The following is a 26,262-nucleotide window of genomic DNA, read 5'->3' as shown; positions in this document are numbered from 1 at the left end:
TTATGTCTGTGCTCTTTTAAGAATCTGCAGCCTCACCGGTCCTCTCCATGGTTTCCTGAAGGCCATAGAAGGAAGACAGCGTCTCTGCATTTTCCTGAACATTAACTTTATTGCTTCACTTTCGGTAGCTTCTGATGATGACATGAAGTCACTGGCTGTGTAGAAGGTTGATTTTGTGCAGAATTAGACCAAGTAATTGGAAATACTGAAGGAGCAAATAAATATGATATGGGAGTGTGTTCTGCCCCCATTCTTTGTACTATTATATTATTGTTGAAGAGGCAGGGTCTCATTCTGTTGCCCAGCCTGGAGTACAGCAGTGCAATCTCAGTTCACTGCAGCCTTGACTTCCCAGGCTGAAGCGATCCTCCTGCCTCAGCCTCCTGAGTAGCTGCCACTACAGGCATGTGCCACCATAGCTGGCTAAGCATTTATTTTTGTAGAGATGGGGTCTCACTATGTTGTGCAAGCTGGTTTTGAATTCCTGACCTCAAGCGATCTGTCTACCTGGGCCTCCAAAAGTGCTAAGAGTAACTCTTATTATTTTTATTTTTATTTTTTGTTTGTTTTTTTGAGACGGAGTCTTGATCTGTCACCCAGGCTGGAGTGCAGTGGTACAATCTCAGCGCACTGCAACCACTGCCTCCCATATTTGAGCGATTCTCATACGTCAACCTCCCAAGTAGCTGGGAATACAGGTGTGTACCACCACACTGGGTTAATTTTTATATTTGTAGTAGAGACAGGGTTTCACCATGTTGCCCAGGCTGGTCTTGAACTCCTGACCTCAGGTGATCCACCCGCCTCAGCCTCCCAAAGTGCTGGGATTACAGGCATGAGCCACCACCGTTATTCTTTATTGCAAACTGGTTCATATTCAGATGGCCAGTCTGTATGTTCAATGCTGAGGCCGAGGGTGGAGTGAGGCTCCGTGGTACCTTGACTTACCTATGAGCTAGTCCATCTCCTCCACATTATCACTGTATAAGCCATGATGACTTTTCCCCAGGAATGCACTCGTGGTCACAAGGGGAATGTGCACATGCAGCAAAGAAAGGAAGAGGAGAAATGGCCCATGCTTGTGTCTGAAAGAAGAAAACCTCTTTGAGAATACACAGAATATACAGTACATCAAAGGGACCCCTGCACCCATATGTTCACTCCAGCACTATTCACAAGAGCCAAGGCAGGGGATCACCTTCTGAGGCCATCAGTGGGTGAACACAGAAAGAATAGATGGTGGGCCAGACGCGGTGGCTCATGCCTGTAATCCCAACACTTTGGGAGGCTGAGGCGGGAGGATCACTTGAGGCCAGGAGTTCAAGACCAGCCTGGGCAACACAGTGAAATGCCGCCTCTACCAAAAATAGAAAAATTAGCTGGGCATGGTGGTTCGAGACTGTGGTCCCAGCTACTCGGGAGGCTGAGGTGGGAGGATGGCTTGAGCCCAGGAGGTGGAGCTTGCAGTCAGCCCTGATCACTCCACTGCACTCCAGCATGGATGACAGAGCCAGACCCTGCTCAAAAAAAAAAATAAAAAATATATATATATATTTTATATATATACACACTACTATATATATTTTATATACACACATTATTTATATATGTGTGTATATATGTGTATATATGTGTGTGTATATATGTGTGTGTGTGTGTGTATATATATATGTGTGTGTATATATATATACTGTGTATGTCCACAGTGGAATACCATTCAGCCATAATAAAGACTGGAGGCTGGGCACGGTGGCTCAAGCCTGTAATCCCAGTACTTTTGGAGGCCAAGCCTTGCAGATCAGTTGAGGTCAGGAGTTCAAGACCAGCCTGGAGAATATGGTGAAATGGGGAAACCCCGTCTCTAGTCAAAATAAAAAAATTAACAGGGTGTGGTGGCAGGTGCCTATAATCCTAGCCACTCAAGAGGCAGAGGCACAAGAATTGCTTGAGCGTTGGAGACAGGTTGCGGGGAGCCGTGATCATGCCACTGCTCTCCAGCATGTGTGACAGAACCAACCCTGTCTCAGAAAAAAAGGGAATATCTGGTGTACGTATGTGATGGAATACTATTCAGCCATCAAAAAGAATGAAATCCTGTCATTTGCAGCAATACAGATGAAACAGGAGGTCACTATGTTAACTAAAATAAGCCAGGCACAGAATGACCAATACTGCATTGTCACTCACATGTGGGAGCTAAGAAAAACTGATCACATGAAGATAGAGAATAGAATGATAGAGACCAGAGGCTGGGAAGGGTGAAGGACAAAGAGAAGTGGTTTAAACAGTACAAACATACAGTAAGCTTAAAGGAATACATTCAATGTCTGGTAGCAGAGTAGGGTGACCAAAGCTAGCAAAATGTATTGTACTCAGGAGATGGACACTGTAAGTATGCTGACTTGCTCGCTATTCAGTGTATACACGTAACAAAATTTCACACATACCCCATACATTTGTACAAATTAAAAAGTAAGGGCCAGGCACAGTGGCTCACACTTATAATCCCAGCACTTTGGAAGGCAGAGGTGGGAAGATGGCTTGAGCCCAAGAATTCAAGACCAGCTTGGGCCATATAGTGAGACCTTGTCTCAAAAAAAAAAAAAAAAAAAAAAAATAAGACATTAGAAAAAGGCCAGGCACAGTGGCTCACGTCTGTAATCCTTGCCCTTTGGGAGGCCAAGATGGAAGGATTGAGCCCAGGAGTTTGAGAGCAGCCTGTGCAACATTTTTTGCATTCATCTCTACAAAGAATGCAAAAAAAAAAAAAAAAAAAAAGTTTAAAGAAATGTCAATAAAAATGTACAGAATCCAATGGCGTGTATGTCAATGCTACTCAAGCCATCACATGACATCCACTTCGAGACTCTCATATGGGAAACCCAGCCACATGAAAAGGTTGGCTTCTGCAAAGCCGTCTCGTCCGAGGGTTGGTGTCTGAGATCCCAAAGATTATAAGGAGACTCTCAGATGCTCTGAGCAGTTACTGCCTCTTTTTTTAAATTAAACTTTATTTTTATTTTTTTAGGGACAGAGTTTCACTCTGTCACCCAGTCTGAAGCACAGTGGTGTGATCATTGCTTACTGCAGCCTCAACATCCGAGGCTGAAGCGAAACTCCCACCTTAGCCTCCTGAGTAGCTGGCATTTCAGGCACACACCACCATGCCCGGCTAATGATTTTATTTATTGTAGAACCAGTCTTCTCACGTTGCCCAAGCTCGTCTAAAGCACCTGGGGTAAAAGATCCTCCCATCTTGACCTCCCGAAGTGCTGAGATTGAGAGGTGACAGTGTGCCGGCAGTCCTCACAGCCCTCGCTCGCTCTCGGCGTCTCCTCTGCCCGGGCTCCCACTTTGGCGGCACTTGAGGAGCCCTTCAGCCCACCGCGGCACTGTGGGAGCCTCTTTCCGGGCTGGCCAAGGCCGGAGCCGGCTCCCTCAGCCTGCAGGGAGGTGTGTCGGGAGAGGCGCAGCGCTTGCGGACCAGCTAGAGTTATGGGTGGGCGTGGGCTTGGCGGGCCCGCACTCAGAGCAGCCGGCCGGCCCTGCCGGCCCGGGCAGTGAGGGGCTTAGCACCCGGGCCAGCGGCTGCGGAGGGTGTACTGGGTCCCCCAGCAGTGCCAGCCCACCGGTGCTGCGCTTGATTTCTCACCGGGTCTTAGCTGCCTTTCCCCGGGGCAGGGCTTGGGACCTGCAGCCCTCCATTCCTGAGCCTTCCACCCCCTCCATGGGCTCCTGTGCCGCCCGAGCCTCCCTGATGAGCGCCGCCCCCTGCTCCACCTAGCCCAGTCTCATCGACCACCCAGGGGCTGAGGAGTGCACGCGGACCGCCTGGGACTGGCAGGCGTCTCCACCTGCACCCACTGTGCAAGATCCACTGGCTGAAGCCAGCTGGGCTCCTGAGTCTGGTGGGGAGGTGGAGAACCTTTATGCCTAGCTCAGGAATTGTAAATACACCAGTCTGAACTCTGTATCTAGCTCAAGGTTTGTAAACACACCAATCAGCAGCCTGTGTCTAGCTTAGGGTTTGTGAATGCACCAATCCACACTCTGTATCTAGCTACTCTGGTGGGGCCCTGGAGAACCTTTGTGTCAACACTCTGTATCTAGCTAATCTGGTGGGGAGTTGGAGAACCTTTGTATCTAGCTCAGGGATTGTAAACGCACCAATCAGCGCCCTGTGAAAACAGACCACTGGACTCTACCCATCAGCAGGATGTGGGTGGGGCCAGATAAGAGAATAAAAGCAGGCTGCCCGAGCCAGCAGCGGCAACCCGCTAGGGTCCGCTTCCATGCTGTGGAAGCTTTGTTCTTTCACTCTTTGCAATAAATCTTGCTACTACTCACTCTTTGGGTCCACACTGCTTTTATGAGCTATAACACTCACAGCAAAGGTCTGCCGCTTCACTCCTGAGCCCAGTGAGACCACGAGACCACCGGGAGGAACGAACAACTCCAGACGCGCCACCTTAAGAGCTGTAACATTCACCGCGAAGGTCTGCAGCTTCACTCCTGAGCCAGGAAGACCACGAACCCACCAGAAGGAAGAAACTCCAAACACATCCGAATATCAGAAGGGACAGACTCCAGACGCGCTGCCTTAAGAGCTGTAACACTCAGCGCGAGGGTGGGCGGCTTCATTCTTGAAGTCAGTGAGACCAAGAACCCACCAACTCCGGACACAGGATGACAGGCATGAGCCATCGCGTCCGGCCTCATCTCCTCTTTAAGATGCGATGGTTGCTTACCTTTCAATATAGGAAACAGCTTCCTTTAGCATAAGACTCGCTGTTTTCTCCAGAACCGTGGGTTGCTCCGCGACGTCATGGTTTCTCATCAGGATACAGTTCCAGCGTCGCACAAACCCAAAGGAGGAGTACCAAGAGATAAAACACAAGAAGCTCATGCCGGTGACTGCTCTCGCGGAGACAGAGAAGAAACCGCAGGTCTGGCCGGCAGCCAGGGTGAGAATCCCCAGCGCCAGGAACTGGGTGTAACCCCAGAGCTGCGCCCTCAGGGCGGCGTCCACTTCGGGGGGCCTGCCTGGGTCACAGTCGTTTGTGAGCGTGAAGGGCTTGTCGTAGAAATAGTCAAATCCGTGGTTCCGGGGGTGGCGGCAGTGATCCCCGCGGAATGCACAATTCACACCCTGGTGCCATTTTCCTAAAAGAAACGCAGACGTTCAACGGAAACCCGCTTTGAAGCAGCCCTTTCTGCTGCAAAGAACCTCGGAATCATTCCGCCTCGGCAGGAAAAGAAAAGTCTGCGAAGAGCAAAACTGGAAATGGAAAGGCAATGAATGGATTGGATACCTGTGTTTAAATGAACACATTATTTTTTATTTTTATTTTTATTTTTGAGACGGAGTGTCGCTCTGTCGCCCAGGCTGGAGTGCAGTGGCGCCGATCTGGGTTCACTGCAAACTCCGCCTCCCGGGTTCGTGCCATTCTCCTGCCTCAGCGTCCAGGGTAGCTGGGACTGCAGGCGCCCGCCACCACGCCTGGCTAATTTTTTTGTATTTTTAGTAGAAACGGGGTGTTAGCCAGGATAGTCTCGATCTCCTGACTTCATGATCCGCCCGCCTCTGCCTCCCAAAGTGCTGGGATTACAGGCATGAGCCACCGCGCCCGGCCTAAATGAATGCATTCTGATCCGTGAAAGACTAATGAATGTATCCGTGTCAGAACCCTTGGCAAGTGATTAAAGGTTTAAGACTTTTGGCGGGGAGCGGTGGCTCACGCCTGTAATCCCAGCACTTTGGGAGGCCGAGGTGGGAGGACACGGAGTCAGGAGATCGAGACCATCCTGGCTAACACGGTGAAACCCCGTCTCTTCTTAATACAATAAAATTAGCTGGGCGTGGTGGCGGGCGCCTGTGGTCCCAGCTACTCGGGAGGCTGAAGCAGGAGAACAGCGTGAGCCCGGGAGGCGGAGCTTACAGTGAGCCGGAGATCATGCCACTGCTTTCCAGCCTGGGCGACAGAGAGAGACTCCACACACACACACACACAAAATAGTAATAATAAATAAATAAATAAATAAATAAATAAATAAAAGGTTTTACACTTTCCAGAATGTTGCTCTTACAGTCTTGCAACCCTAGACCATTCTATTAAATAATTTACAAAATATCATTTACATACATATGTAATACATGTATTTATATTATAGGATATATATTACCTATAATATAGATTTTATATATAACCTATAATATAGATTTTATATGTAATATATTACCTATAATATAGGTTTTATATGTAATATATAACCTATATAACTATAAATATAATGTGATAAATATAAATATTTAAAATGTTATAGTTACATACCTTTCAATATAGGAGTTGCATACCTTTCAAAATATTTATATTTATATATAATGCAAATATAGGTTATATATCATATACATTACAAATACATAGTTACATATTATATGTTATAGCATATTATATATTATACTGAAAAAAGAAAACCTTTATAATGTAAGAATACACAATACATCAAAGGGACCCTATATATAAATTTATATATATAAATAAATACAAATATATATTCTATATAACCTATATGAATACAGGTTATATATAATATATAACCTATGTATATAAAAATATTAATATTTATATATACAAATATATTAATATAAATAAAATGTATTAATTTTTAAATATACATTCATAACATAGATATATATCTGTATAAATATTAATATTTATATATACATAGGTAATATATAAATATATATAATCTATATATACAGGTAAATAGTTTTTTTTTTTTTTTTGAGATGGAGTCATGCTGTGTCACTCAGGCTGGAGTTCAGTGGCACGATCTTGGCTCACTGCAACCTCTGCCTCCCAGTTAAGGCAATTCTCCTACCTCAGCCTCCTGAGTAACTGGGATTACAGGCATGCACCACCGTCTCCGGCTAATTTTTTGTATTTTTAGTAGAGATGAGGTTTCTCCATGTTGGTCAGGCTGGTCTTGAACTCCTGACCTCAGGTGATCTGCCTGCCTCAGCCTCCCAAAGTGCTGGGATTACAGGTGTGAGTCACCACGCCTCACCACAGGTAAATATCTTTAAGTAACAGATATATTACCTAAAATTCGTAAGTATACATTACCTATATATTTTATATGTCATATATAATATATACTTACATATTTTATAAGGTAATATATATTATATGTTATATATGAGTAATACATAGTAGTATATAAGTAAATATAAGTATTATAAGTTATATATAAGTATTAAAGTAAAAATAAAGTATATAAATATATATTTAAGTGTATAAAACATAAAGTATATATTATATATTATATTTTATATGTATATAAATATATATGTTACTTAAAAGGTAACCAGTTACTAATGATAGTTGACTCCTGAATAATTCTGAAATGTAGTAGCAGAAACTGGCTCTCTCCACCAACTTGTAATCAAAATGCCCTTATACAATTTTTCCTAAGGCAATAACTGTTAGAACAATATGGTAGAGCTAGAATGTGGGGAAGCCCACACCTCAAATTTCAGGAGAATGTCTGAGAACTGGGATGTCCATGCAACCCTTCTGTCCATCTCACATCCAGACCACTTGCCAACTCAAATTCAGGTACAGAAATAGATGGGAAAGGCTTCAGGGCCTTATTTGCCCCACTTGAAACTAGAGGAGATAAGGCCAGGCATGGTGGCTCTTGCCTGTAATCCTAGCACTTTTGGAGGCCAAGGTGGGAGGATGGCATGAGTCCAGGAGTTTGAGTCCAGCCTGGGCAAGATGGCAAAACCCTGTCTCTACTAAAAATACAAGAATTAGCCAGGCATGGTGGCAGGCACCTGTGGTCCCAGCTACTCAGGAGGCTGAGGTGGGAGGATTGCTTGAGCCTGGGAGGTAGAGGTTTCAGTGAGCCAAGACTGTGACACTGCACTCCAACTCCAGCCTGGGACACCCAGTAAGTAAGACCCTGTCTCCAAAAACAAACAAACAAAAAAACAGTGGAGGAGTTCAAGCTGGTTTCTCCCTACTTCCTCCTGACCATTCCTCACAAACTGTCCTCAGAATCCCTAAAAATGTATCTTTTTCTCAAACCCAGACACACTCCTATTCCCCCTTCTTACGTTTAGGGGAAAAATATGCTTGGATATAGTGAGGAGTGTCTCTGGAACATGAAGAACAGGCTTTCACCAAAACAGACTGAGTGTGTGTACCACAAAATGAAGACTCTTAGAAGAAATGCAAATGTTTACCAAGATGCATGCAATCTTGGTAAACAAAGTAAATCCACTTAAATAGTTAACAAAAGAAAGAAAAATTGGCTGAGTGCAGTGGCTGACACCTGTAATATCAGTTTTGGAGGCTAAGGTGGAAGGCTCTCTTGGGGCCAGGAGTTCAAAACTAGCCTGGGCAACATAGCAAGACCCCCACCTCTACAAAAACAAGAAATAAAATTAGCTGGGCATGGTGGCGCATGCCTGTGGTCCCAGCTAGTTAGGAAGCTGAGGTGAGAGGATCGCCTGAGCCCAGAAGTTTGAGGCTACAGTGAGCTGTGATTTTGCCACTACATTCCTGCCTGGGTGAGAGAGCAAGAACCTGTCTCTAAAAAAAATAAAATAAAGAATAAATCCACCCTCAGAGTAGGAGATACACAGACTTCTACAGTATAAAGCACTGGCCCTGTAACCCCAGCACTTTGGGAGGCCGAGGTGGGTGGATCACTTGAGGTCAGGAGTTCGAGACCAGTCTGGCCAACATGCTGAAACCCTGGCTGTACTAAAAATGCAAAAAAATTAGCTGAGCATGGTGGCACATGCCTGTGGTCCCAGCTACTTGGGAGGGTGAGGTAGGAGAATCACCTGAACCCAGGAGGAGGAGGCTGCAGTAAGCTTCAATCACGCAACTGCACTCCAGTCTAGGGGACAGAGCAAGACTCCATCTCAAAAAAATAAAAATAAAAAATAAATACAACAAGAAAAAACTTAAAAAAAAATTAAAAACATAAAAATAAAGTGGCAGGAAACTTGAAAAGGAGGAACAATGGTTGTCCTCCTTAAGAAAACCACAGCTTTGGACAAGTTGGGGTGTTGCAGCTCCTGTGAATGGGACAGTGGCTTTGAGTGTGAGAAAAGCACAGAGAGGAAATGGGGACCCTGCACAGAGATCCCACCACCAGGTCGGGGTGGGTGGCCTCACCACTGTGCTCCCACGTTCTCATGTGTGTGACGGGGACAGCACCTCTAAACCCACAGGCTGGGTAAGGAATGAAGGAGGTAACCAGCAGACTGCCTGGTGCTTGGCGGCATAAACCAACATCTCCCTTCTTTCCTCGCTATGCAGAAAGGAGTTTAAGGGGCAGGCCTGAGCTTGTGCCCCTTAGGAAGGCCGGCTTGTAAGATTCCCCATGGCTGGTGTTTGAGATCTGGATTTCCAATGGAGAATTCACATTATTAAAATAATAAGCTGACTGCCTAAGCTATATGCAAAAGCAATGTGTTCATGCTGTCAGGCCTCTGAGCCCAAGCTAAGCCATCATATCCCCTGTGACCTGCATGTATACATCCAGATGGCCTAAAGTAACTGAAGAACCACAAAAGAAGTGAAAATGGTCTGTTCCTGCCTTAACTGATGACATTACCTTGTGAAATTCCTTCTCCTGGCTTATCCTGGCTCAAAGGCTCTCCCACTGAGCACCTTGTGACCCTCCCCGCCGCCCCTGCTGCCTGCCAGAAAACAACCCCCTTTGACTGTAATTTTCCACTACCTACTCAAATCTTATAAAATGGCCCCATCCCCATCTCCCTTCGCTGACTCTCTTTTTGGACTCAGCCTGCCTGTACCCAGGTGAAATAAACAGCTTTATTGCTCACACAAAGCCTGTTTGGTGGTCTCTTCACAAGGACATGAGTGAAACATGCTAAACATCTCCTTTGGCTCTGGGAGTCTGGAATTCGGGTTGGTGCCAGGCAGTGAGTGCCTGCAGTACCAGCCCCCAACAGAAACCCCTGGGCGCTGAATCTCCCCGGAGCTTCCCTAATAGACAGCATTCCATGCGTGTTGTTAAAAGTCATTTCTGAAGGAATTGGTGCATCCTGTGTGATCCCACTGTGGGAGTATTCTTGGGAGCTTGTGTCTGGTCTGTCCTGGGCTTCATCCATGTAATTCCCTTCACTGATTTTGCCTTACCTCCTTTGACTGTCATAAATCACCCATGAGCACAACTGTATGCCAAGTCCTCCTAGCAACTTCCTGAACTTAAGGGTGGTCTTGGAGACCCTTGACATGCTGTCTCTGATACAGGGCGGTCTTGGAAACCCCTGACATGCTCTTATAAAGGGTGGTCTTCGAGACTTTTGACATGCTGTCTCTTTTAAAGGGTGCTCTTGGAGACCCCTGACATGGTATCTGTTATAAAGAAGGTGTTGTGCCCCTGCTGGGGCTTGTTGTCTAAAGGAAGGCAGTGTTTGTTAACTCTGGGGGTTTTGAGATGATGAGTCAACATGTAGAGAAAGATAATGTCTGAAGAAGGTCATGATAAATGGGGACACGCTGAAGACTGATAGGTCTAGAGAAGAAAAGAGGGCAATCTCCTAGGATTTGGAATTTAAAAAGAAAAAAACTCATAAAAAGCTGGGAACAATCCAATAGGTATGAGACGGACCAGGCACCAATTTCTTTTTTTTTTTTTTTTTTTTGAGACGGAGTCTCGCTCTGTCGCCCAGGCTGGAGTGCAGTGGCACAATCTCGGCTCCCTGCAAGCTCTTCCTCGTGGGTTCATGCCATTCTCCTGCCTCAGCCTCCTGAGTACCTGGGACTACAGGCACCCACCACCGTGGCTGGCTAATTTTTTGTCTTTTTTTTTAGTAGAGACGGGGTTTCACTGTGTTAGCCAGGATGGTCTCAATATCCTGCCCTCATGATATGCCCGCCGCAGCCTTCCACAGTGCTGGGATTACAGGCATGAGCCACCGCACCCGGTCACCCGGGCACCAACTTCTGATTCAGAGGAGACAGGATTGTTTTCCTTTGAGGGAAAACAGGATTATTTTTATTATTTTATTATTATTATTTTTTGAGACGGAGTCTTGCTCTGTTGCCTAGACTGGAGTGCAGTGGTGCGATCTCAGCTCCCTGAAACCTCTGTCTCCTGGGTTCAAGTGATTCTTCTGCCTCAGCCTCCTGAGTAGATGGGATTACAGGTGTGCGCCACCACGCACAGCTAATTTTTGTATTTTTAGTAGAGACAGGGTTTCACCATGTTGGTCACACTGATATTGAACTCCTGACCTCGTGATCTGCCCACCTCATCCTCCCAAAGTGCTGGGATTACGGGCATGAGCCTCTGCACCCAGACTGGGATCTTTTTTATCACGAATCTTCTCAACCACCATATAATATAAGGCTCCCACATATCCACACTTATGAGGCCAGTTGCATAGCCACGGTGCTGCAAGATTCTTGCAAAAGTGGTTTCGTTCTCAGGGAGCCACCTGAGCCTGCATTCCACTGAAGGGCCCAGTATCCATTGCTGGCGTCCATGCCTGTGGGGCAGGGAAGAGAGTAAGAATTTACTTTCCCTTCTCTAGAGGAGCACTTCTCAACTACGGGGATTTGGTGTCTGAGATCTGGATTTGCGCAGCCGAGCCAAGCTGCTGTTATCTATCATCCATCTATCATGTATGGAGCTATCAATTATCTACCCATCTATCATCTGTCATCTATCTACCTACCTACCTACCTACCTACCTACCTACCTACCTACCTATCACACTATTTTCAAAATAATAAGCATGGCCAATGTCTGGAGATGTTTGTGGTGTCACAACTCAGAAAGAGTGGGGTGTGGTGCTACTCGTATTGGGTGTGTGGAGCCCACGGATGCTGCTCAAGACCCTACATACAGTGCACAGAACGGCCTCACCATAGAGAATTTTCTAGCCCCAAATGTCCATCATGCCAAAACAGAGACACCCTACCTTAGGATGACAGACTCTATGTGGTCTCTCATATGCTATCTATCTGTTTACCTATCACCTATCTATCCCAATATGTATCCATCATCTATCATCTATATCTATCCATCTATGTATCTCTTATATATCATTATCATTACTCATCTAGCTATCAATCAGCTATCATTATCATCTATCACTTCTCTATCATCTATCATTATAATCACCTGTTATCTAGCTGTCTAGCTATCAATCACCTATCATGTCATTATCAATCATCTATCATTATGTATCATCATCATCTATTTATCTATCAATTATCCCTCATCTATCATTATCATCCATCTAGCATGTATCCAGCTATCAATTATCTATCTGTCTGTCTATCTATCTATCTATCTATCTATCTATCTATCTATCTATCTCACAATGCTTCTCAACTTGGGGAAACTTTGCTCTCTCTAAGACACACTTGGTCTTGTGATCAGTCATACTGGCTCCAGAATAAACCTCTTTAAAATATTCAACAGACCTTGGCTTTTCTGTTCACATCCTAATGATCACAACTTTTATGTGTATGCACACAATACAATATTCCTTACATAAATATAGGGAAGAGGATGAATTGCAGATGATCTTTGTACCATTGCCCCTATATCTTCACCATCAGTACTCAACTGTTACAGATGATAGAATGAGTGCACACAGATGTGCCCATTCCTCCATCATCTCCATGACACCAACCTGACCTGAAGGAATGTCTCCCCATGAGGAATGCAGCTCGGCATGGGGTGCAGAGCAGGGCGGCCGCCAGGTGCTGAGTGAGCCTCACACCTTCCTCTGCAAGCTGGTCAATATTCGGCATTCTGAGCAAAGCACACAAATGTCATTGCTGGAAGGGAGACATGCATGTGGCTTAAGCAGATCCCTGCTCTGAAAGGCACAGGAATAGACTGCGAAGACTTCACTGGATTTCAGAATTAGTTGCATTATGGTCTCCTGTAGAGGCAGATTGACCGCTATCCTAAGTTTGGTGTTGATGTTGAGATGGATGATGTCACACATACACACACACCCACACACAAACACACACACACACAGAGTACATGAGACAACTTATGACAAACATTCTGAGGCTTTCTAGGGAGAGCAGTGCAGACCTTCCAAGCTCATGTGAAATAAGGAAGCAAAGAAAGGAGATTTATGTTTTTAATTGCTGTGAGGGTGTGGGGATTGGATGAGAGTTCCCATGCAAGGGTGGGGGCGTTTATGGTCTGAATCTGCCATCAGCACCAAAGTAGACATTCCCTGTGCTTTCTTATCTGCTTGTCCAGATGGGGAACACAGAGAAAAGAGGCCTAAAAGCTTTCAGCATCAGATATCAAAAAACAGTGAGGGCCGGGCATGGTGACTCATGCCCATAATCTCAACACTCTGGGAGGCCTAGGCGGGCAGATCACTTGAGGTCAGGAGTTCAAGACCAGCCTAGCCAACATGGTAAAACCCCGTCTCTACTAAAAAAAATACAAAAATTAGTCAGGCAAGATGGTGCACACCTGTAATCCCAGCTACCCGGAAGGCTGAGACAGAAGAATAGCTTGAGCCCAGGAGGCGGGGGTTGCAGTGAGCCGAGATCGCACCAGTGCTCTCCAGGCTTGGTGAAAGAACAAAGTGAGACCCTGTCTCAAAAAAGAAAAAAAAGGAAGCCAAAAGAGGTATCCACATAGAATGGAATCTGGAATTCTCATAGATTCAGCCACTGCAAGGCGTGAGGCACAGTACTGACACTTGCTGCCACAGGGAGGAACCCTGAAAACACTGTGTTCTGTGAAAGCATCCTGACATAAAAGACCACAGGTTATATAATTGCATTTGTATGAAATGTCCCTAACAGGGGAGTCTATAGAGATGGAAAGTACATTAGTGGCTGCCAGACGCGGAGGGTTAGGGTGCTGAGAGGTGGAGGAGTGTTAGCTGGGGCTGCCATAACAAAGTCCTACATACCTGGCCGCTTCAACACCAGATATTGGTCGGGCACAGTGGCTCATGCGTGTCATCCCAGCACTTTGGGGGGCCAAAGTGGGTGGATCACTTGAGGCCAAGAGTTCGAGACCAGCCTTGGCAACATAGTGAAAACCTGCCTCTACAAAAAATACAAGGATGTGGTGGCATGTGTCTGCAGTCTCAGCTACTCATGAGGCTGAGGTGGGAGGATTGCTTGAGACTAGGAGAGGGAGGTTGCAGTGAGCTGTGATCATGCCACTGCATTCCAGCCAACAGAGTGAGACCCTGTCTCAAAAAAACAAAACAAAATAAAACAGAAAAACAAACCCAGTAGACATTTATTCTCTCACATTTCTGGGAGCTGGAAGTCTGAGCTCAAGCATGGGCAGGGCTGGTTCCTCCTGAGGCCACCATCCTGGGCTCGTAGACACCATCTTCTCCCTGTGTCCTCAGGTGGTCATTGCTCTATGTGTGTCTGTGTCCTTATCGCCTTTTCTTATGAGGACCCTAGTCCTATTGGATCAGGGCCCACCCTAGTGACCTCATTTTACCTGAATAACCCCTCTAAAGACTCAGTCTCCAAATAGAGTCACAGTCTGAGGTCCTGGGGGTTAGGACTTCAACGTAGGCATGTAGGGGACACAGATTCGCTCCTAGCTGGAGGTGATGGCTAAGGGGATACAGGGTTTCTTTGGGGGTATGCAAATGCTCTAACATGGTTTGTGGTGACAGATGCACAGCTCCATGAATAGAATAAAAGTCCCTGAACTGTACACTGTAAACAGATGAACTGCATGTTCTGTGAATTACAACCAGGCTTGCTCAGGGTGTTCGAAAGGGGATCCCTGGACAGGGGGCAGATTGATTGATTGATTGATTTAGAGACAGGGTCTTGCTCTGTGGCCCAGGCTAGAATGCAGTGGCGCAACCTCAGCTCACCATAACCTCCACCTCCCGGGCTCAAGCCATCCTCCACTCTCAGCTTCCTGAGTAGCTGGGACTACAGGCATGCACCACCACGCTCTGTTGGTGTCTCAATCTCCTCTTTTAGTAATCCATATGAGATTAGGGCTCACCCTAAGGACCTCAGTTTAATTTAATTACCACTTCAAAGACCCCATCTCTGAATACGGTCACACCCTGAAGTACCGGTGGTTAGGGCTTCAACCTACAAATTTGGAGGAGGCCAGAATTCAGCCCACAACAGACGTTGTTTGCAAACGTAATCAACAGAAGATGAGATCTTTACAGTGGGCAGGCCTTGCTGCAATGGCCGGTGTCCTTATAGGATGAGGAGATTAGGACAGACACAGAGAAGAAGGCCCCGTGGAGACGGAGACAGAGACTGGAGTGATGTGGCCACAAGCTCAGGGACACCTGGAGCCCCCAGGAGCTGGGAAAGTCCGGAAGGATCCTCCCATAGGGCCCCCAGAGGGAGCCCGGCCCTGCCCACACCTGGATTTAAGATTTCTGTTGTTTTAAGCTACCCATTTTGTGGTAGTAATACATTCACCCCCTCACCGCAGTTCCGCAGCGTTGAAAAGGGCCTTTTTACCTGTTGGTAGTTTTTTGTTGAGTTCTGAGGCCCTAAGGAGTTTCCTAATTTCTCCAGGCAGATTTTAAATGCACTATTCCGTCAAACTCACATCACATCATCACCAATAGCAACAACCAACTGTACCTCAGTGTATTGTTCCCATAGCAACTGAGATCCCCAATGCCTAGATCATCTGCCATGATCAGTAGGATATTTGGTTTAAAGGCATTTGCAGTTTTAGGTTCACACGTCTTCAGAAGCAAGCATAAAAACAGTAGCACCGGCAAAGAGTCCCTGGAGAGAAAAGCGAAACACAGAAATGACTATCTACAATTTGGCAAGGGAAGTAGGCATTTCAAGGCGGCTTGCTGGGAAGGTGAAAGTCTTCCTAGTGGAAGATCTTCTTCACTAAATTAAGACATTCATCTTTATGGGAGGTTATTATCTTGGCCTGAATTCCTGCACTTGTGTCCCCAGACCAAACGAGGGTCAGACTGCTATTTCCTGTGACTCAATAGCGAGATGCAGATGTCTGATACCCTAACTTGTATTAACTTTATTGACTCTCTCTTAGCTGAAAAAGCCGGATGGATTCCATTTGGCTCCTTCATTTGCAAGACATTAAGGGCTCCTTACCCACCCCCTTCCTCAAGGACTTAACTTGTGCAAGCTGACACTTAGCACATCAAACAGTGCAATTAACTGATAAGGTAAGGTGGCAAGCTATGTCCACAGTTTCCAGGAATTCACCTGGGTGATAGTACCCTAAGCCCCCGCTTTTGTGTCTGGCAGATAGCACCCAGAGCCCCCGCACCTATCACCTTGTGATGAGTTTAAAGCCGCTGCACCTGGAACTGTTTGTTTTCCTGTAACCATGTGTCTTTTCAACTCTTTTGCCTGTTTTACTTCTTTAAGATTGCTTCAGCTCAATTCCCCCTCCCCTCTCTAAACCACAGTATAAAAGAAAATCTAGCCCCTTCTTCAGGGCTGAGGGAATTTCGAGCGTTAGTCATCTCTCAGTTGCCCGCTAATAAAGGTCTCTTTAATTAGTCTCAAAGTGTGGCGTTTCTCTATAACTCACTTGGTTACAATATTTGGAGACCCCAGCGAGATATCTGCCACCAGGTGAGAGCTGGACTCATTCCAGGCTCCCCCAGATGGTGGACTTATAGGGGAGGCACCACCTGAAGATGTCCCAGGGCCCCATAAGACCCCATCTTCCGGAGGAGAACGGATCGACCACTGGTGTGTGCCCACAAAATTCAACTTCTGAGTCCTCAGTTTCTGGTCTCAGGAATGTAAGTCAGCTCTGACTCTGGTTTGGTGAGAGGGAAGTGGCCCTGATGAGGGTGTCTCTCTCTTTGACTCTGCCCCCATTCCAGGACACTGGAGGACAGAGCCTTGGTTTTCTGTTAGGCACCTTTGGTTCTGGTTTGGTGAGCGGGAACTGTCCCTGATGAGGGCATTTCTCTTTGACTCTGTCCATATTCCAGGATGTTGGAGGACAGAGTCCTGGTTTCTGGCAGGCCGGCCTCTCCATTAAGACTAGTCTCTCAGTCTCTCCCCCTCTTTTTTTCTCTCTCTCCCCCTCCCCGTTTTTCTATCTCTTCTCTTTCTCTTGTTCAGGTCTCCTGGAGACCTCTGTTTAGAACGGGAATAAGAAAAATTGTTATAAACTCTGTGTGAATGTGTGCATGAATGTGGAATTCAAAGGCTTGCCCTTGAATCTCCAGTTTGTAGCTCCACGGCGAAAGCTACGGAGTTCGAGTGGGCCCTCACCTGCAGTTCCGTGGTGACCTCATAAGGCTTAAGGCAGCATCGGGCATAGCTGGATCCGAGCCAGGGGTTTATACCGGCCTGCAAATGCTAAGAGGAGCCTAAGTCCCCTCAGGGGCAGTGGCCAGGCGGGCATCTGACTGATCCCATCACGGGATCCCCTCCCCTTTGTTTGTCTATAAAAACTTCCATAATTGTTTATATACCCTAGGGTCTATTGCCTGATTTGTGTCTATTGCCTGTTTTGTGTCTATTGTTGTGTTTGGTGTTTATTGTCCCGTTTAGTGTTTGTGTAAGTTTCATATGTCAGGTCATCAATATTGCCCAAGACGACTGGGTAAGGACTTCTTCAAAGTCCTGAGTACAGATTTTCTAACACAGGAGGTCTCAGGTGTGTGTCTTCAGGTTGCTGGGCCCAGGGGCCAGGCATGCTTCCACCAGTACACAAAAGAAACAGCCTCCTTCCCCACTGGCAGGGGCTCCTGACCCACAGGCGAAGAGTAGGAGGTGACAGTGCCGGACCCCCTCCCCAAGGGGACCCCGCAGGTGCCCGGCTCCTACGCCTTCAGGCATCAAAGCCGCCGACTTCCCCGAGCCCCAGTGCTTCCACACCCAGCTCAGAATGCAGGCACCCAGCCTGCTGTGGTAGCCTTGGCCCTGGGCCAGACTTCTAAGCTAGGCTTGCAGTGCCTGATGGGGCCTGGAGGTGGGGCGGGGGACTGCAGAGTCATCCTGGCAAACCAGCACTGCCCAGCATGGCTCCTCTCAGCCTGAAAGGATCTGAGTGGCCCCTTTTCTCCTCATCCCCATACCTTGCCCTGCACATCTCATTTTCCTGTGTCACAGCAAGTCCAGCGCCTCCAAGACTTAGCTCTGCTCTCCCTCCTCAAACCCTTAAAAGAAAAGGCTGAGTTTGAACTATTTGCCTTTCAGTCGTGGAGACACCAAAGATATTTAGGCTGTAAATCAAAAGGCAGAGGGAAATCATGTAGGTCCCACCAGCCTCGGACCCACCTCTTGTCCTCTCCCTAAATCTCAAAGCTTAAAAGGACAGAACTCATGTAGCAAGAAGCACTGGCAATAGCTGTTTTCCTGCTTCTTTTAGCCATATTATTTCTGTTCTTCTGATGCTACAACCCCCCAGGTCATGAATTTCTCTGTCAGTGCTGGGTTTATTATCTCTGCTCAAACCTTGTTAAACTGCCCCAGAATAGGATACTCTTCTTCCCGGCCTCATAAAGATTTGAGCCCTCTCCAATGTATGTTACAAAAATTTTCTCTAGGCTTCTCATAGGATTATGGGGTCTGCCTTAAAAAAGGCAAACTCTGGACACTCTGCGAAGTAGAATGGCCAAATTTTGGAGCTGGGTGGCCCCCAGAAGGGTCACTGAAGCTCGCAGTTGTTCAGGCTGTGTGGCAGGTTGTTGCTGGAACTCCTGGTCACCCAGATCAGTTTCCATACATTGATAAGTGGCTGAGTTTGATCAGGAGCCCTCCTCCATGGCTCTGCTAATGCATCATTCATAATTCTACCTCTAAGTTCCTTTTGAGCCAGACCTCACTTTTGCCTCAACCCTCAGCTGGCTCAGCTCCTCCTATTCTGCTTCCTTCTGAAGAAGAAGAGAATCTTCTTCACCCAGTTCCACCACCTTATAACCCTCTTGCTCCCTTAGAATCTTCCTTTGTCTCCTCGAGGACGTCCCCTGTGGGCTGTCCGCCTGTTGCCTCTAGATTGCGGCCATGGCAGGAGGAAGTAGCCCTCCTCCTCCCACTGAGAGAGGCACAAGTCCCTTTGGGTGATGAGCGCTCAGCTCCATTCTTAGTTTATGTCCCCTTTTCTACTTCTGAGCTGTATAATGGGAAAGCTTATAAACCCCCCATTTCTGAAAAGCCCCAGGTCTTGACCTCACTGATGGAGTCCATGCTCTGGACCCATCGGCCCACCTGGGATGACTGTCAGCAGCTCCTTTTGACCCTTTTCAACGCTGAAGAGAAGGAATAGATCCAAAGAGAGGCCAGTAAGTATTTCCTCACATCAGCCAATAGGCCAGAAGTGGAAGCTAGAGGCCTCCTTACGGAAGTTTTTCCTTCTACCCGGCCTAATTAGGACCCAAACTCCTCAGGTGGGAAGAGATCTTTAGACGATTTTCACCGGTATCTCCTTGTGGGTATCAAGTGAGCCGCTTGGAAACCCGTAAACTTGTCTAAGACGACTGAAGTTGTCTAGGGGCCTGATGAGTCACTGAACGTTTTAGAATGCCTCCAGGAGGCCTATCAGACTTACACCCTTTCTGACCCGGAGTCTCCTGAAAATAGCTGTGCTCTTAATTTAGCATTTGTGGCTCAGGCAGCCCCTAATATTAAAAGAAAGCTACAAAAACTGGAAGGATTTGCTGGGATGAATATCAGTCAACTTTTAGAAATAGCCCAAAAAGTTTTTGACAATCAAGAGTTTAAAAAGCAAAAACAGGTAGCTGAGGCAGCTGACAAGGCTGCTGACAAAGCATCAGAAAGACAAGTGAAAATCTTAGTGGCGGCCATCCAGGAAGCCAGAAAGGAAAGGCCCCCATCACAGAACACTAGCCAGGGGACCCTGGGTCCATGCTAGAAAAGCCAGAAAAGTGACCAGGGTTCCCTTCAAAGAAAAACCAATGTGCTTAGTGCAAGCAGATAGGAAACTGGAAAAAGGAATGCCCATTAAGACCAGAGGAAAAACCAGAAGACAAAAAAGTCCTCACCCTCCCTGCTGCGGAGGAATCTGATGATTGATGGGACGAGGGCTCCTTTACACTTGGCCCTCGGGAGCCCATGGTGACCGCCATAGTAGGGCGCCAGCCTGTACACTTCCTAACTGACACCAGGTTGGAACACTCAGTACTGCAGATGCCCCTAGGCAGTGTCTGTAATGGGAAAGTGGTTGTACAGGGGGCTACTGGAGTTATTCAGGAATATCCTGTCACCCAGTCATAAGAGGTGAGTTTGGGACAGAAAAGAGCAACTCACTCATTCCTCTTGGTCCCAGAGTGTCCTTTTCCCCTCCTAGGATGAGACCTGTTCCACAAGCTGTAGGCATCTATTTCCTTCTCGGCCCAACAAGCTCACCTCATGTTAGGGGACACAATGCCCCCTATTGGTCAGCTCCTGTTAACCACCCCTCTGTCAGAAGAATATCTGTTAGTTTCACCTCCAAAACCACCAGAAAATAAAACTAATCCTCTCCTACTGGAATTACAGACTCTCTTTCCTTGAGTCTGGGCTGAGCCAATCCCCCCAGGACAGGCTAAGCACCATCCACCAGTGGTAGTAGAACTCCTGGCCACCGCCTTGCCAGTCCAGGTGAAGCAATAGTCTGTGAGTCAGCAGGCTAGGGAGAGAATCAACCCCCATATTCAGCAACTGTTACAAACTGGCATACTCACACTATTGTCAGTCCATCTGGAATACTCCATTTTTTTCCGGTCCAAAAACCCAGAACAAATGATTACTGGCCTGTACAGGACTTAACGAAAGTTTACAGACATATAGTCACTGTCCACCCAACTGTCCCTAACCCTTATACTTTACTCAGACTGCTTCCACCAGAACACACAATTTGCACTGTCCTTGACTTAAAAGATGCTTTCTTTGCTATTCCTCTGGCCCCCAAAAGCCAACCTATCTTTGCTTTTTAATGGACAGATCCTGGCTCAGGAAACACCACCCAATTGACCTGGACTCAGTTACCTCAAGGTTTTAAACATTCCCCCACCCTTTTTAAGGAAGCCCTCCAACAGGATCTTATACCATTTCAAGCCAGAACCCTAATTGTACTCTTCTTCAGTACACAGATGACCTTTTATTAGGTACTGAAACTACTGACAGTTGCCTGCAACATACTAAGGACCTATTTTACCTCCTTCAGGAACTCAGGTATCAAGTCTCAGCCAAAAAGTCCCAGCTTTGTCTTCCCAGAGTCTCCTACCTAGGGTATGAGATAAATAGACGAAAAAGGGCACTTATCAGTGCTTGTAAGGAAGCCATCCCACAAATCCCCACTCCCACCAAGAGACAGGTACGTGAATTCCTGGGGGCCATAAGATACTGTCACCTGTGGATATTAAGGTTCGCAGAGATTGCCAAGCCGCTGTACACTGCTACTGGAAGGAATGGCCCACTAGTATGGACTGACACCAAAGAACAGGCTTCCGAAAACCTGAAAAAGGCATTAACTGAGGTCCGCACTGTAGCCCTCCCTAATATCTCAAAACCATTTCACCTTTTATTCATGAAAGCCAGGGAGTTGCTAAGGGGGTGCTCACTCAGACTTTAGGACCCTGGAGACGCCCAGTAGCCTATTTGTCTAAGAGACTGGACCCTGTGGCCGCTGGATGGCCAACTTGTCTGTGAGCCGTAGTGGCAACAGCAAGCCTAGTCCAGGAGGCTAATAAATTGACTCTGGGCCAAAACTTAACCCTCATGGCTCCTCATGCCATAGAGATTTTGCTACCAAGCGCTTCTGGCAAATGGATGTCAAATGCTCGCATCCTGAAGTATCAGAGTTTACTGTTAGATCAGCCTCTTTTGACTTTCTCTCCCATAAGGTGTTTAAATCCAGCTACTTTCCTCCCTGATCCAAACTTCACTACAACTGTCCATGACTGCCAGGAACTGTTAGAAACTAGGGAAACTGGCTGACCTGATCTCCAAGAAGTGCCCCTAAAGAAGGCAGATGCCAGCGTGTTTATAAATGGTAGCTGCTTCCTCGAACAGGGAGTACAAAAGATTGGTGCAGCCTTTACTACGGAGACAGATGTGCTGTGGTCCCAGGTGTTGCCAGCAGGTACCTCGGCACAGAAGGCTGAATTGATTGCCCTCACTCAGGCTGTCTGATGGGTTAAGGACAAATGTATTAATATTTATACTGACAGCAGGTATGCTTTTGCTACTGTACATGTACATGGAGCCTTCTATCAAGAATGCAGGCTACTTACTTCAGCAGGAAAGATTGTTAAAAACAAAGAAGAAATTTTAGCCCTGCTTGAAGCTGTTTGACTTCTTCAGCAGGTGGCTGTAATTCACTGCAAAGGACATCAAAAGGAAGACTTGGCCATTGCCCATGGGAACCAAAGAGCAGATTCTGTAACTCGAAAGGCAGTATGGCTCCCTGTCGTGCCTTTAACCCTGCTGTCCGCTGTGTCCTTTCCGCAACCTAACTTGGCAGCCCCTGAAAAAAAAGAAACAAGCTTCAGATCTTCAGGCCAATAAAAATCAGGAAGGTTGGTGGATTCTTCCTGATTCTAGAATCTTCATACCCCGAGCTCTCAAGGAAACTTTAATCAGTCGTCTTCATTCTACCACCCATTTAAGAGGAGTAAAACTGGCCCAGCTCCTAAGGAGCCATTTCAAGATCCCTCGCCTTCAGAACCCTGCAAACCAAGCAGCTCTGTGGTGTATGGCTTGTGCTCAAGTAAATGCCAAGCAAGGTCCTAAACCCATCTCAGGGCACTGCCTCCGGGGAAACTCGCCAGGAAAAAGGTAGGAAATTGACTTTACAGAAATAAAACCACACTGGACTAAGTAGAAATACCTTTTGGTACTAGCAGACACATTTTCTGGATGGACTGAGGCATTTGCCCCCAAAAACGAGACTGCCACCACAGTAGCTAGGTTTTTACTCGATGAAATCATCCTTTGATATAGGCTGCCTGCTGCCATAAGGTCTGATAATAGACCAGCCTTCACCTTGTCCATACCTCAGTCAGTCAGTAAGAACTCAGAGCTCTGCACAGGTAGAACGCATAAACCACACCCTAAAAATACTCTTACAAAGTTAATCTTAAAGACTGGTGAATATTAGGTAAGGCTCCTTCTTTAGTCCTTCTTAAAGTAAGATGAACTTCCTACCAGGCTAGGTTTTCACCTTTTAAAATCATATATAAGAGGGTTCCGCCCAACTTGCCTAAGCTAAAAGATACCCATTTAGCAGAAATCTCACAAGCTAATTTATTACATTACCTACAGTCTCTTCAAAAGGTGTGAGATATCATCCAGCCACTTGGACTGAGAGCTCATCCCAATCCAGTTCCTGATCAGATGGGGCCCTGCCACTCGTTCCAGCCAGGTGACCTGGTGTTTGTTAAAAAGTTCCAGAAAGAAGGACTCCTGCTTAGAAAAGACCTCATACTGTCATCCTTACCACCCCAATGGCTCTAAAAGTAGAAAGGAATGCTTACATTCATGACACCCCCTAGTACAAAGCATGTTTAACTGTAATCTATGACTAACTACCCTAATTACTAGATTGGCAGAACCCTTTTTCTCCTTCTCTTGTTTAGTCTACCAACCATTATATATTAAAATTAGTTTCTTAAATCTGTAAAACAACGCATAGCTTCTGTCAAACTTACGTATCTTAAAACCCAATGTAACTAACCCCCTTGTTATAACCGAGGAATCCCCTCAGTCGCCTCCTATCCCTGGGCTCTGATGTCTGGCGTCTTTCCCAGGCACAGAAGGCGCCTCCAGCTACATTCTGGGGACTACAGGGTGCCGGACATAACCACGCCCTTTACAGGGACCCTTCGTGCTCGCGACCCCCTTCCCAGGCCCTCACCCCAAGCCTTAGTGTGGGCCGCATCCCAGGGTCCCTGGCACCTGGCGGCGGGCGGGTGCGTCCACTCAAGCTGGCTGATCGCATGGCCCATCGCTGGCCCAGAGCGAGGGACCTTTGCCTTGCGCACTCTGCGCAGGGCTCCGCTAGTGCCAAGGTGATCCCTCTCAGCTACGGGATCTAGGGTGTACGCCTGCCCCTCCTTCATCCGCCTCATGTCCTGGCTCTCGGGACCTCAGGGATCTCCAGGACCTGTGCGTGGAAGCAGGTTTCCCAGGTCGTCACTCAGAGAGGCCGATGCCAAGGAGGAGCTGATTAAACCCAGTTGTGATTGACCCAGAGCTGCGGCTCCCGCCTCGGATCCCAGCAATTTGGTAGGCCAAGAGGAGTAGGTCACCTGAGGTCAGGAGTTCCAGACCAGCTTGGCCAACATGGTGAAACCCTGTCTCTACTAAAAATACAAAAATTAGCCAGGCGTGGTAGCTCGCGTGTGTAGTCCCAGCTAGTGGTGAGGATAAGGCAGGAGAATTGCTTGAATCTGGGAGGTGGAGTTTGCGCCACTGCACTCCAGCCTGGGCTACAGAGTGACACTCTGTCTCAAAGAATAAAATAAATAAATAAATAAATAAATAAATAAATAAATAAATAAATAAATAAACAAACCCAGTTAGGTTTGAGCACACGGAGTCTCTTTTCTTTTTGTCGGGAAGGGTCTTATGACCTGCCCAGAGCAATCAAGTTGCAATTTCAGTTTCTCAAAACTTGGTGTTTGAAATGTCTGTTCCAGATGCTGGACTTGTACTCTAAGTTTGGGATGGGGAATGCTAGATGGACTCTTTTTTTTCCTTTTATTACCATTATTATTATTTTAAGATAGGGTCTCACTCTGTGGCCCAGGCTGGAGTGCAGTGGTGCGATCCCAGCTCAGTGCAGCCTCCACCTCCACCTGGGTTCAAGCGATTCTCCTGCATTAGCCTCCCGAGTAGCTGGGACTACAGGTGGCCACCACCAAGCCTGGCTAATTCCAACTGCTATTTTAATCTTTATTCCTTCCATCAGACTGCTGTTGAAATTACTCCTTTTGATTAACCGCTGTGCCCTGGACCCCTCCCCGTCTTTTCTGTGACTCAACCTTTTGTTTTTGAGTGATGCAGTTTTGCTCATTACCCTCTCATGTGATTCCTTTCTTTTCTTTTTTTTTTTTGTAGGTAGAGAAAGACAGATTTATTACAGTAATTAGGAAAACGCCAGGATAGCAGGGAGGTAACTTGCATGTTTTAAAAATAGTATTTATTGATCATTCTTGGGTGTTTCTTGGAGAGGGGGATTTGGCAGGGTCATAGGACAATAGTGGAGGGAAGGTCAGCAGATAAACATGTGAACAAAGGACTCTGGTTTTCCTAGGCAGAGGACCCTGCGGCCTTCCGCAGGGTTTGTGTCCCTGGGTACTTGAGATTAGGGAGTGGTGATGACTCTTAAGGAGCATGCTGCCTTCAAGCATCTGTTTAACAAAGCACATCTTGCACCGCCCTTAATCCATTTAACCCTGAGTGGACACAGCACGTGTTTCAGAGAGCACGGGGTTGGGGGTAAGGTTATAGATTAACAGCATCCCAAGGCAGAAGAATTTTTCTTAGTACAGAACAAAATGGAGTCTCCCATGTCTACCTCTTTCCACACAGACACAGTAACAATCTGATCTTTCTTTCTTTTCCCCACATTTCCCCCTTTTCTATTCGACAAAACCGCCATCGTCATCATGGCCCGTTTTCAATGAGCTGTTGGGTACACCTCCCAGACGGGGTGGTGGCCGGGCAGAGGGGCTCCTCACTTCCCAGACAGGGCGGCTGGGTAGAGGCGCCCCCCACCTCCTGGATGGGGTGGTGGCCGGGCGGAGGCTGCCCCCCACCTCCCTCCTGGACAGGGCGGCTGGCCGGGAGAGGGCTGCCCCCCACCTCCCTCCCAGATGGGGCGGCTGTCATGTAATTCTTTTCTTTGTATCTTTGGGTCCCCCTTTTTTTGTTTGTGTGTTTTGTTTTTAACTCTTTTGACCTCTAGAAAGATCAAGGCTGAGAGTTGAGGCTGCAGTGAACCTTTTTGTCTTTAACTCTCTTGAACCCTAGTCACTGATTTTCTCAAGCCCCTTCATTTCGTACCTCATCCCCTCACATCCCCTCACAATGCAAGATCTGCTCAAAGTATAAATTCATATTTTGTAGGAAATGCTAGCTTACAAAACAATATCACATTTCTACCTCCAGCCCAGGTGACCCACTTTCCCTCAAAGGGGGTTGCTTAGGTCCTCTTGCACTGTTCAGGGGCAAAATAATTCCATAGTCTTCAAGATAACAGTACTTTTTTCTTCTAAGGCTCTGGCTGTCAAGGGTGAGGCTATCACTACCTCTT

The 26,262-nt window shown here is 46.8% G+C and overlaps 1 protein-coding gene across 1 annotated transcript; it reads right to left on the bottom strand.

Moving 5' to 3' along the window:
- LOC129395507 (arylsulfatase D-like) lies at positions 1 to 24,073 on the bottom strand. Its single transcript, XM_055106939.1, is given in 11 exon segments — positions 1 to 155; positions 949 to 1,085; positions 4,749 to 5,163; positions 11,418 to 11,483; positions 11,486 to 11,539; positions 12,695 to 12,816; positions 15,636 to 15,785; positions 16,573 to 16,775; positions 20,006 to 20,167; positions 22,361 to 22,470; positions 23,860 to 24,073. Coding segments are annotated over 11 exon segments (1,788 nt in total).
- Between the last annotated feature and the right edge of the window lie 2,189 nt (positions 24,074 to 26,262).

The sequence above is a fragment of the Pan paniscus genome, chromosome Y (genome assembly GCF_029289425.2).
Source record: "Pan paniscus chromosome Y, NHGRI_mPanPan1-v2.0_pri, whole genome shotgun sequence".
NCBI lineage: Eukaryota > Metazoa > Chordata > Mammalia > Primates > Hominidae > Pan > Pan paniscus.
This window is presented reverse-complemented; position numbering and strand designations above follow the sequence as displayed.